The sequence below is a fragment of the Raphanus sativus genome, chromosome 9 (assembly GCF_000801105.2).
Source record: "Raphanus sativus cultivar WK10039 chromosome 9, ASM80110v3, whole genome shotgun sequence".
NCBI classification, from domain to species: domain Eukaryota; kingdom Viridiplantae; phylum Streptophyta; class Magnoliopsida; order Brassicales; family Brassicaceae; genus Raphanus; species Raphanus sativus.
In genome coordinates this window covers 7640631-7652576 of record NC_079519.1, presented here as the reverse complement: position 1 = coordinate 7652576, position 11946 = coordinate 7640631, and the positions used below count along the sequence as shown (strand labels likewise).

The 11946-nt window shown below is 30.9% G+C and overlaps 2 protein-coding genes and 1 pseudogene across 2 annotated transcripts; all 3 read right to left on the bottom strand.

Annotated features, from left to right (window-relative positions):
- Nucleotides 1-3803: 3803 nt before the first annotated feature.
- LOC108826738 (FBD-associated F-box protein At4g10400-like) lies at nt 3804-5095 on the bottom strand (annotated as a pseudogene).
- Nucleotides 5096-6885: 1790 nt separating this feature from the next.
- Nucleotides 6886-8546, bottom strand: LOC108824645 (putative F-box/FBD/LRR-repeat protein At3g56780). Its single transcript, XM_018598058.2, has 3 exons — nt 7632-8546; nt 7432-7554; nt 6886-7342 (listed from the first exon to the last, which is right to left on the bottom strand). The coding sequence occupies exons 1-3, from the start codon at nt 8385-8387 to the stop codon at nt 7076-7078; spliced, it is 1146 nt and encodes a 381-aa protein (XP_018453560.2). The 5' UTR covers nt 8388-8546; the 3' UTR covers nt 6886-7075.
- A 1979-nt stretch (nt 8547-10525) lies between these two features.
- On the bottom strand, nt 10526-11860 carry LOC108826127 (uncharacterized). The gene is made up of 2 exons (XM_018599505.2): nt 11412-11860; nt 10526-11023 (listed from the first exon to the last, which is right to left on the bottom strand). Exons 1-2 carry the CDS (start codon nt 11648-11650, stop codon nt 10804-10806), a joined length of 459 nt encoding a protein of 152 aa, XP_018455007.2. The 5' UTR covers nt 11651-11860; the 3' UTR covers nt 10526-10803.
- Between the last annotated feature and the right edge of the window lie 86 nt (nt 11861-11946).

The window sequence follows — 11946 nt, the reverse complement described above, 5'->3', positions numbered from 1 at the left end:
ACTCACTGACAACAATATATATTTTACCCGATACCCGAACCCTATCTGAATTCGAACCGAAATTCAAATCCAAATAGCAAAATACCGGAACGTGTATTAATTTAAGAAAGATTGGATATCCGAACCCAAACGAATAATATCCGAATCCAAATGGATATCCGAAAATAACCGAACATATGTATATTTATCTTTATATATCTAGTTTACATCTCTCATTTTATTTAAAATATATATATTGATGTTACACATGCTTTAAAATCATATATAATATACATATGATTACGGAAAAAATGATTTGACATTCACATAAAATGCATATCAAGTTTTTTTTTTGTTTTATGTTTAATAAAAGTTATATTCAAAATTTAAAAACAATAGCCAAATTAAAGTTTATTTATTTTTGAAATGTTATCTCCAAATATATTAATCATTCAATCTATTAAAAAAAGAAAAAAAAAACAGTTAAGTGAAATCTATATTATTAAACATACTAAACTTAAAAATGAAAAAAATATTTTTTTCTTTCAAAATCTCAATATCCGAACCCCGACCCGAAATAACCGAAGTCGAATTAGAAATAGCCGCACCCGACTTGAAGTTCAGAAATACCCGAACGGGTTCTATACCCCTATACCGAAATACCCAATCCTAACCCGAACAGATATCCGAATGCCCACCCCTACCAAGAACTCTTGTAACTCGTCCGACAATCAATAAAAACGGCTTGTCAAAAAAAACCATAAATCATACTTTCATTCCATAATCGTGTAACCAAACACAAATTAAACACTAGAGTTGATCTTATATTTTGTTTATAAACTAGGTGTTTTCATGCACCATGTGCGAAAATAAAGTAAAATTTAAAATCTAATTTATATTTAAAAATAAAATTTTGTTCATTTTAAATTTTAATTTAATTTCATATAAAATTAAGATAAAATATTTTTTCTTAAAAAATATAGTTAATAACATATAGAGAAATACCCTAGATAGCTCTAAATTTGTTTTTTCACAAATATAACCGGATCAAAATGACCAAAATGTTTCATAAAATATGTAAATATACATGTATATTTAGGGTTTAAAGTTAAGGAAAGATTTTTGGGAGTGGTGTATAAAACGAAACATTTATAATCTAGGGCATATATGGTACAAGGGTGTTTTTTAGATTATAATGGGTGATATAAATCGTGTATTTACATAAAATGTATTTCAAGATTATTATCTAGGGTATATATGGTATAAATCATTTTTAATTGATATACATAAAATGTTTCATTAAAGAGGTAAATATACACAATACCAAAAAAACACCCTTATACCATAGATACATAAATAAAATTAAAAAAAACAATTTAAAAAACTTTTTTTATAGTTTCAAATAATATCTTTTCAAATTTGACATTTCGCTTTCAAAATTCGGTTTTAAAATTTTTTCAATTTGTTTTTGAAATTCAAAAATTCTTGTTGAAACTATTTTTAAAAAATATTTTAAAATTTTAGTTGTAATTTTCTTTGTTGTTATAATTTTATACACCATTCCCACAACTAAACCTTTAATTCTAATCTCTAAGTCTAGGGGTATACTTGTATATTTACCTCTTTAATGAAATATTTTTATCATTTGATCATGTTATATTTGTCTATTTGAGAAAATTATCTTGTATATATGTTTATATCAAATTTATAATCTTGAAAAGATTTTTATCTATTTCTTTTGGTTAAAATATATTAAATAAAAATTCTATAAAATTAATAGAAATTTTTGATAGGTATATAACTATCAAAACATAAAAATAATAATATTTTTTTAAAAAATTACATATTGAAAAGGAAATAATGGTATTAAGATTAGAAATTACGGTTTTTATAAACTGCATAAAATTTTGAAGAATGGTTATAGTCATAAAATTATATAATTATAAAATTAAATGATATTTCCAAAATTTTAAAATATATTATATTTTTATGTTTATTGTTATATTATTTATTATTATAGTAATGATGATTTATGAATTATTACCATATTTTAGAAAACTTATCAATAATATAAATCAATATTAAATGTAAATATTTATGTCAAAATCAGCTCTAAACCATGTCATCATTGTTAGTATGCCATCTCATCTTTTTTTTCTTTCTAAATTATTGTGATGATGACATATGAGAGAATCATTTGTCAAATAATGTCCAATAGTGTTAAAGCTTTGGTTACTTATGAAGTTTATCTACTACACCTTTGTTAAATAAATTACTAATATTTTGGTCTTGCATTAAATTTAGACTAACAATATATTACAATATATTTCTCCAACAATAATTTAATCAATACTTAGAAAATTAATTAGTATAACTATATTTGTTCCATCTAATTAATCAGTATTACTATATTTACTATATTGTAATCAAAATAGATCTGTTTCTTTAGTTACTCGACTCAAAAGGAAAAACATATGACTCAGTATAAATATAACCAGTAGATAGAATTTAATATTTTCATAGTTCTTGCCTTCAGTAAATTTAAACTCTATTTTATCGGATCAACTATTGTCGGACCGCGGGTTAATAGCGGGTTTTTGGATTTTTACCGAGTTTTATCTGATTTTTAAATATTACAGTTTAACTAAATCGAAATCAGATTATATACAGATCACCAGATTTATCGATTCGACCGCAGATATGAGTCGGATACAAAAGCATTGCAAAAACTGTTAAAAATCCTACAAATATATATTATCAAATTACCCAAAACCTGCTAATTATTAAATATTATGCCTCGCTGACTCAACAAATGTAACTCTTTTAAAATGCACAAAATATAAAAATGACATTGTTACATAAGAGTATACATATAAAATATTAAATATACTAATAAATCAGTTAAATAATCTTAAACAAAAATAAACATTTTCTTCTTCGATATAATGAATCTTTGTAACTTAATAATATACATAAAATTAAAGCACTAATTGATATCAAATATTTTTATTTAATCGAAAAAATCCGCGCTTAGAAAACGCGGATAAAAATCTAGTACTCTTTTATTGTATCTAAATATAAAAATTATGGAAAGTCTATACAATGATTCATCATTGATTTTTCTTCATTAATCATTTATTTATAGACTATATAAAAAGGGTGATTGGTTAGGGTGCAAATGCAAAATGGAAAGATATTTCTACAAAATATCTTTTCTGTAGAGCTTACAAAAGAAATCTTTATAAAACTTATTTTATATTTAAAAAATAGATAAAACATGATTGGTAACTTTTATGATTGTATGATTGTAAATATTTTAGCAAAAATTTTTTTTTTTATGATTGTAGATGAAAATTAAAGTTAAAGTCACTTGTTATAATCCAGCCAATAACCCTCAAAGTAGTAAATGCTAATTTACAAAAACCAATATAATAGCTTTATTTTCCTATATAATTTTTTTAACAATAAAGATATATTAATTTTCATCTCCAAAGGATCGGAGCTACAATTCCGGTGACGTGAAGAAGGAAACAACAGGAAAGGTTACAAGCATCAAGATGACAAAAATCTAACAGCTAACAAACAGCAAAACAGAGAGAGTGAAAGGCGAGGGAAAGAGGGCAAGGAAGCTTGAAATATTACAACTTATCAAATAACTTAAACTGAGACAACATATTGTGTTTTTATTGGACAACAGATTGAAAAAGTATAAGTGGTCTTTTTTTTTTTGAAATTAGTATGTGTTCTTTTTTTTGTGAAAAAGTAGATGTGTTCTTTTTAGATGCAATGTTGAAAAACAAAACATACGAGTGCGAGAAGTATCCTCAATCAAACATGAATTCGCATGTTGTTGAAGCTCTGGAAGAAAATGCCAACTCCTTTAACATCTCATGTTCCGGAATATCACATTCTTCAGACCAGATTGTTGCAGTCTTTAAGTGACTAGCATTTTTCAACATGTAAATCGCAAGATCTCTCTCTCCCAGTACTCCAGAGTATGCCGACCAGGTAAAAATTTGTAGACTCGACAACATGCATGCCGGAACAGTAGTTGGTGGATTCCACGGGATAGTGCCACAATAGTAATGATCCTGAGATCAAGCACAAAAAAATATATTGAAACCATAATAATGTGTATCATGACAAAAAAAGAAAAACAATAAAACGTTAATAAAGACACTTACGATCATTTCATAAAGGTCTAGTACTCGCAAGTTAGGAGAATCTTTGAGAAGCCGGACAAGTAGATCCGATGTACAATCTTTGCATCGACATAGTTTCAAATGCTCAAGCTGGCTGAATACAATTCCTTCTTCATACAGAACCTGCACATAATATGAAAATTATAAACAGAGGAGATCTTTAAATGAGTTGATAAATGAAAACATATTTACCTCTGAACATATTTCAAGATACTTGACAGATGTGATTGATTCAATAAGACTCTTGATATTAGGGAACTCAACATCTATATATACCTGGATCAGGTTAGGCATATACTCGACCAAGCAGTAGTGATTGTTACTACTATGAACCCTAAGTTTGAAATACTTTGGAAGGAGTTTTTATCACCAGCCCATCAATACCATAATCAAAGGGTATATAGAGTGATAAACTCAGCAACGATGGGACAATAATAGTTAACTTTCTTGTATTGTCATCCTCCCATATGTCCAGTTTTAATTCTTCAAGAACAGGGCAACTAGATAGAAGTCGTTGAAGAGATTCTTCATTGGAGTAGGCTACTTGTTGAAGTTGCAAAGTCTTCAGAAAGGGGAGACAAACAATAGGAGGAACATCCAAGAGAATCCAATCACCGAGTTTCAAAATCACAAGTGATTTGCAGGTATACAAGTTACTCGGCAATATGTTTAACTTCTCCGGATAAGAAGAATAAGAGATATTCGTCTCACATACGTTCCTACAAACCGCAGTTGCAACGATCCATTTGATAACTTGAGGTTTAAAAGAATGTGAATTGCTTAACTTGAGACGCAAGCTTTCAATAACATGGGCTTTAATGTAGAGGTAGACTTCTGACAATGAAACACCGTAGCCTCTTGCGTTCAGACTCTGAGTAATGTTGATCATCATACTCAAGTTTTGGCAACCACATCCAGAGATGCTCCCATCGTTTTGATAAAGTGCTAGTGGACACAGCTTCTTTTGTTGGAAGAAATGTCAACACCTTCACTAGCAGTTCATCAGGCAACCTACTAATCCTGTCCATATCTCTCAGAGGTGAACAGCAAGACCATATCTCTCCAAAAGTAATAAAAATAACAAACAAAACCAGAGAAACAAAAAGGAAAAAGAAAGAGAGACACTGAATAAAACACTGGAAAATGCTCGAATTAGCAAAAGGTAGGAGATGAGTCTTTTCAATTATACTTTCATCATATATATACACACAGCAATATATATGTAAAAAAGTATTAATGATGACTCTTCAATAGATTTATAACGTCGTTTAGTAGTTGTCAACTTAATATTTTGGTCAAACTGTTTGTATTCAGTTTGATTGAATTCTTCTAATAGTCTTCCTTACCTTTTGTGAAATCAAATGAATTTAGAACTAGGTTCATCTACTCCTAATTTCCTAGACATTAAATCAACTTGGTCGTTTTTGTAGCTAAACGTTGTAATCAGGTGCTGCATCTAAACATTATTTGATTTCACTGTTAACAGTTGCATTCAGATGTTGCATCTAAAAATATTGCTTGACCATTTCCAATGTATTCTTTCTACTCCAAAATAGAGTAATTCTAAAAGAGAGATATGTTTCTTTCTAATGTATTCCTCAATCTTTCACATCTATAAAAGAATATTTTCAAAAGATTATATTTTAGTTTTACAAGAAGTATCTTTTATTTATGAAAGTTGTTAACTAACCTTATTTACTGCTAACTTTTACAAGATTTTCATAAATTATGAATTTGTTTAAACTAAAATTTCTTTAGAAGACTATAATGTAATAAAAAGTGTAATTCTACTTTTATAAAAAAATTGTATTTTTTCTTAAATATCTTTGTTTTGGTTATAAATATAAAAGATTAAAAGTTAAAGGATTATTTTAAAAATAAAAGTATGATTCCATAATAGAGGAATGTTATTTTTACTTTTATATGTAGAAGAAAAAATAACAATGGTTATTTTAGAGTAAAAAATAGAGATGTGATAGAGCACATTTCCTCTATTATAGTATATAGAGGTGAAAATAGCAATAAATTGAAAATGTTCTAAACATTATTTTTTTTTGTCATCGACTTTTACAGACTCAAACGGATTTTGTAAACCAAACTGGTAGCTTTGCATGCACGTGCACAACAAAAGACGTCTGATTTCTAGCATTACGTGCTAAATTATTGGCCTTCAAATTTTGTGTGCGCGAGGTAGTTTTGCTAATTTCTACATAAGTAGTTTCATAGGTATGAAATTTTAACTATCAGGATGTGCTCATGCAATTCGTTATAGGGTTTTACCGCCTTATCTTGTAAACGTTTTGTTTTATGTTATTTAAATTTGAAAGCTTTTAGTCTAAAAAAAGAAATGAAACAAATCAGAGAAAAACTAATAAATTTCAATGTTTCATAGTAAATTAGCCAAGTGTCAGCTAATTTGTTAGTTAGTTAGTTAGTTAGATAACTATGAATAAATTTAGCTAAAATAGTGAGTTTCTAATTTACCCTTTTAGCACTCCTTTGTGCAAGTTTTACAAAAAAAAATCATGGCTATGATATAGATTATAGTTTGTAATATATATATAGTATATATAAATATTGAAATATTTTTGGTAATAACAATCTTAAGAAATAAAAATCTTAATTTTTGGTCGCATTGTTACCATTTAGCAAGAAGGAAAACAAATGGCAATTGAAACTGATACTTGTAAGTTGTAACCCAAGAAAGCGAAGTTTTTGACTTTTCTCAATGGTCAAATAGAGTAGCTGGAGCCTGGAAGAAGATAGACGACAAAAAAAAGCTTGGAAGTCCTTCGGTAAGAATACCAAATACGAGAATAAAAATTAGTGAGATCTTAAGCAAAACATTAGAAACAGTAAGACTAAATTTCTATCAAGCATACAACTTCATTAATTCATTGCTTCAACACAATCCGGCAAGTTGTAGAACCTCTTGGCATAGAAAGCAAGTCCTTCTTCATCTTCTTGAACAAGCCACATGATTCAGTGATGATTTTTGCGGTTTTCAAACATAGTGCATGCTTCAGGAGATAACTCAACACCTCCTTTTCTGCGCATGTTCCTGTGTATCCTCTCCACTCTAGAGTCTGAAGAGTCGAAAGCAAACATGTAGGTACAGAACTAGGCGGCTTCCAGTTCCAGCGATTCCGGAGTGTGAGTTTCTAAGACCAGAATAAAAATAATGTCAGTGTATGTATAATATTATAAGATAATCAAGTTTGAAAGGAAAAATATATTAAAGCAAATTTACATTGCTAATCTTGAGAACCAATAAGTTCATAGAACTTTTGAGCAAATATATAAGCAGTTCTTCAAATACGCTACTGCGAATACTCAGCTCCAACTGTACAATCCGACTGTAGATGCTTGTATCCTAGAATAAAACAAACAAAACGAGATTTCACATTAGTGTGATGATTCCCAACACCAATACAGAACGAGAAAGCTTACCTCGAAGTTCGATGGAGATTTGAGTCTAACGCTCACATAGACACTAGACACCCAAGCTTGAATGTTTAAGTACTTCAAAGAAGGTGTGCTTATTTTCTCTAAATGGCTAAAATAACGATCCAGTTTATTAGACGAGGGTCCAAAGATACTTCCTGTTACGATGGTCAATCTCTGTAACGAAGGCATTGCGATATGCAAATTTGACATAACATCATGTTCCAGTCTGAGGTCATATAGTAGAGGGCAATTTGATAAAATCTTATGAATGGATTCGGTCTTGAGAAGCGTCAAGTGCAACAAGTGCAGAGTTTTGAGGGATGGGAGACACACCGTCGAAGGAAGTTTCACTACGATCCTGCCTTTGAGTTTCAAGACAACAAGTTTTTTGCAGGTAAACAAGAAAGAAGGCAATCTGATATATCCAACACCACTATCAACCTCGAGCTCGCGTAGGTTGCATAGAACATCGGTTCTAATCCACGGTCTAATATCTATGCGCAATGAACATCGTCTTTTGTTTATGTACAGGGTTTCAAGAGCATGAGGCTGATGTGAAAGCAGGGACTCTTTTAAAAATCGTGCGAAACCAGTATACTTATCAGAGAAATACGGAGCCTCGTACGTGAGTCTAGACACCTTTGTCCAGAGACATCTCCAACTTTTTGAGACAAGACTCGTCGCCACAATATCTTTTGTTGGAACGAATGACAATATCATTAGGAGTAAATCTTCAGGAAACTCACTGATATTTCCCATTGTTATTAAAACAATCCTCCTCTTATACGCTTTCTTCCTTCTTCTTTTTTTTTTGAACTAGGGAACGAGAAAATTCGAGGAAATAAATCAAGTATAAGTATCTCTTACTGATCCCAGAGGCCACACCGTCAATGTTGAAACCCTAATCCAGAAACCAGACCAGAGCTTTCTCTTTTGTTTATTAACAAGACTTGGTTTAGTTATATAAAGTTTTTTGGCCAAACCTTTGTAAATAAATTAGTTTTTGAGTCTTTTTTTTCTTTTATCATCTGTATTTTATTAAACAAACCCAGATACAAACACAAGGTCCAACAGAAAAGCAAAAGAAACATCATTACAAAAGGAAAATAGATTTTTAAATCTCCAACTATTTGAAATTAGCATTTTTAATATCTAACTATCTCTTGCACAGATTTAATTCTAAAATTTATTGATGACAACACAAACGATACATTAAAAAGTCAAACGTTACTTATAAAAAGAATTGAAATTAGAAACGAGATCAGTTTGGTTTCCTTAAAACTCAGAAATTCTTAAAATCATGAATAGGAGAGATGTTCGTCGAGTTCAGACGATTTTCGGTGAGAAGAAGAAAATACCAGTGGGAATATAAAACTTTCGACAATGAAAATGGAAAACATGATTCATTTCTTTAACAACAATATTCGCTTGTTCTTTCTTAGTTCAGATAGCAGTGATTTTATGGATTTTTGGGTTTATGAAAGCCAAACCGATTTTTTAAAAATTGTAATTCATGTTTTTGTTTGGTAACTAATGTAACTTTTTAATTCAGATTTTTCTCAATCAACTATGATTTCAGAAATAAATTTGCTCAAGAGATAGCTGAGTGTTAAAATGTTAATTTCAAAATAACTGGAGATCAAAAAAGTAGAACAAGCTTCTTACAATGATAAAGTTACCATTAATGTCCCGTCTTTGAAGTACTTGAACTATGTAGATATGTAGATATCGTTGACTATGGCCATTTGTGTCTGAGTGAGGATATGCCTGAGTTGGAGGAGGCACATGTTAAACTTGTTTGCAATAGTCCTGAGAAGCTCAGGAGATCTCTTACAGCAGTCAAGCGCCTCTCTATGTTTGTTTAATCATTCAATGGTTCAGCATCGTATTGGATTCTATCAGCTAGTTCACCTAGAGCTATGTGGATGCAGCCCAAAGTGGTGGGATCTACTTACTTGGATATTCTCAAAAGTTCTCCTAAACTACAAGTTCTCAAGCTCAACCAGGTAAATTTACTCTGCCCTGCGACATTTGGTTTCTTTACTTCAATTGTTTCATTGTCTTTAAGTTTTATTAAGCTTTTGATGGAGATTTTAATTTTCAGGAGATAAATTTCAGTGTAAGAAAGCTAAGGACAATGTATGTATATATAATATATACAGGAATAAAAAGCTGATCGTTTTGATTTTGTTCTTTATTAGTTTTTCCCAGTGTTGTATTAGCGAAATTGAGTAACAGTGACTTTAATTTTTATACAGTTACCAGCTAAATTTTCTCTAAAATCCTGGTAAAGAACAAAGCAAATGTAAAACTAATAGATGGCACGTTTTCACGGAACCAAAATAAAAAAAATTCTTAACAGACAACTTTACATCCAAAATTTTGAGACTGGAGTTACCAAAAGTTTATAAAGCATAGGCTTCATTGTAAAATCATTTGTTATGTTTGTTTACTGTTGTTCTTCGTGGATTCTGAAAATAAGAAGAGTGATCTGAAAGGTTACAGCATTCAGGCATAGGAGCATTTGAGGAAAAACATCACTTAAGATTAGGTATATAATGAAATCTTTACCTTTGATCGTTTTAGACGGTCTTGTGTGACTGCTTGCAGTTGAACTTGGGGACAATGGCCGTTTTGGAGGTTTAGGCTTATGTCAAGGAATCAGAGACGAATTTAGAATGGCAGCAACAACTTCTGACTTTCTGTATCGAAGCTGTAATTGAAAGCTAAGACACGAGTTCTGGTTTGGTTTATGGATAAAAGGATAAGAAGAGCATTTTCCCCTTGATATCGTAATCTTTTTTTTCTACGAATTATAAAAGGATAATTATATTAAGTTTATATAATTTGTATAGCTGTTTTGCATCTCAAGATAATTGAAAAATAACATCGATCAATGGTCTTCGTAATTCTCATTTTTATAATGATTTCCACACTTTATGTATAGATGGATGTGTTGGGTCACAGATAGATATTTTGGTGAAAAGAAAAAGAAAAGAAAGATATTTGTGAGTCCATGGTTGAGGCCAGAACCATAACTCTATACCTATTTGAATATAACATATCTCAAATCCCCCATGTGACGTGGTTGTTGTGTATATACTATTTAGAGGAAAAAACACCCGGGTCGACGAAGAAATCAAACAAGCACATGAGCTAGAATGACACGACGTATTTAGAGCTCATCATTACCATACGAGTGCTGCTGCGTCGTCTCGCTGCTGGAAAAGCTCCTCTTCACCTTTTCTTTAACCGCTTCTGCCGCATCACACGCCACCTCCGCTGCTGATCTGGCAACTTCCTCCACCGTATCTTTACTATGCTCGAAGCTCCTTGTGACCGCCTCTTTCATCTTTCCTCCGGCTCCCATTGATGCATCATCCTTTCCTCTAAAACTACATAAATGGAAAGAAAAGAACGAGCGTTAAAAAAAAGAGAAGCCACTTGGACCCGAAACCACGTATGTCTAAGCTGAGATCTACTCCCTCTTTAAAGAATTATCATTGTTTCAAAATACGAAAACATTTTTTTTAAGTTTAAGAAAAATACAAAATGTTTTCGTATATATAATTAAATTAAATTTATCATGTAACCAATTATTTTATCATTATTTTCATATTTAATTAAAATCAGTTAATTTTAAATTACGTTTTTACTGATATTTTGGAAAAAGTATGTATATAGTTAAACATCATAAAACAAGAAACAAATGGAGTATATTATTTATTTTTTGTTTTAGAAATGGAGTATATTATTATATGATGGATTATCAGAGTATATTACTCTATGTTTGGAGGAAAAAAGCGGGCGTGACCACGACCTAAACTCTCTTTGAGTTTCGCCCAGTAATCATTACCAGACTGTTTGATCCTAGAGAACCAAACCGTAGTCGTTTTATCTTCCGTAGGCACCGCTCTCTGGTAATCCTCGTCACTGGCAACATTCACAGAGAATACAAAGAAGACGACTAAACATATGCATAGCAGGTGGAAAACTTGCAAAGTCATTAATTTTCCGGCCATGTTTTTATTTTCGTTGTGTTTCTTTCTGTGTGTGTGTGTGCTTAAATAATGCCGGTGAGTTGAACTTGAGGGATAAAACTTGTGGTACACAAATGTATTACAAAAGGTTACTATTTGCCAAGGCAGGTCGGCAAGTGAGACATGGTGGGCCACCACTGGGAGGGACACCACACGTGTCTAACCCGCGAACCACAAAACGACGTGAAAGGTCGAACGTAAGGAGGTGGGCTCAGGTAAGACTTTAATATTACGTTTTATACCTCACCGAGTTATTGATGTATGACTTACCACTTACC

Bases quoted from the DNA above. Each gene is read 5' to 3' on its own strand.
- LOC108826127 (XM_018599505.2), bottom strand. From the start codon at position 11,650: ATGGCCGGAAAATTAATGACTTTGCAAGTTTTCCACCTGCTATGCATA. The intron at 11,024-11,411 runs GTAATATACTCT...CCATTTATGTAG, and splicing joins TTTTTTCCTCCAAACATAGA to TTTTAGAGGAAAGGATGATG.
- LOC108824645 (XM_018598058.2), bottom strand. From the start codon at position 8,387: ATGGGAAATATCAGTGAGTTTCCTGAAGATTTACTCCTAATGATATTG. The intron at 7,555-7,631 runs GTAAGCTTTCTC...GTTTTATTCTAG, and splicing joins AATCTCCATCGAACTTCGAG to GATACAAGCATCTACAGTCG. The intron at 7,343-7,431 runs GTAAATTTGCTT...TTCTGGTCTTAG, and splicing joins TGGTTCTCAAGATTAGCAAT to AAACTCACACTCCGGAATCG.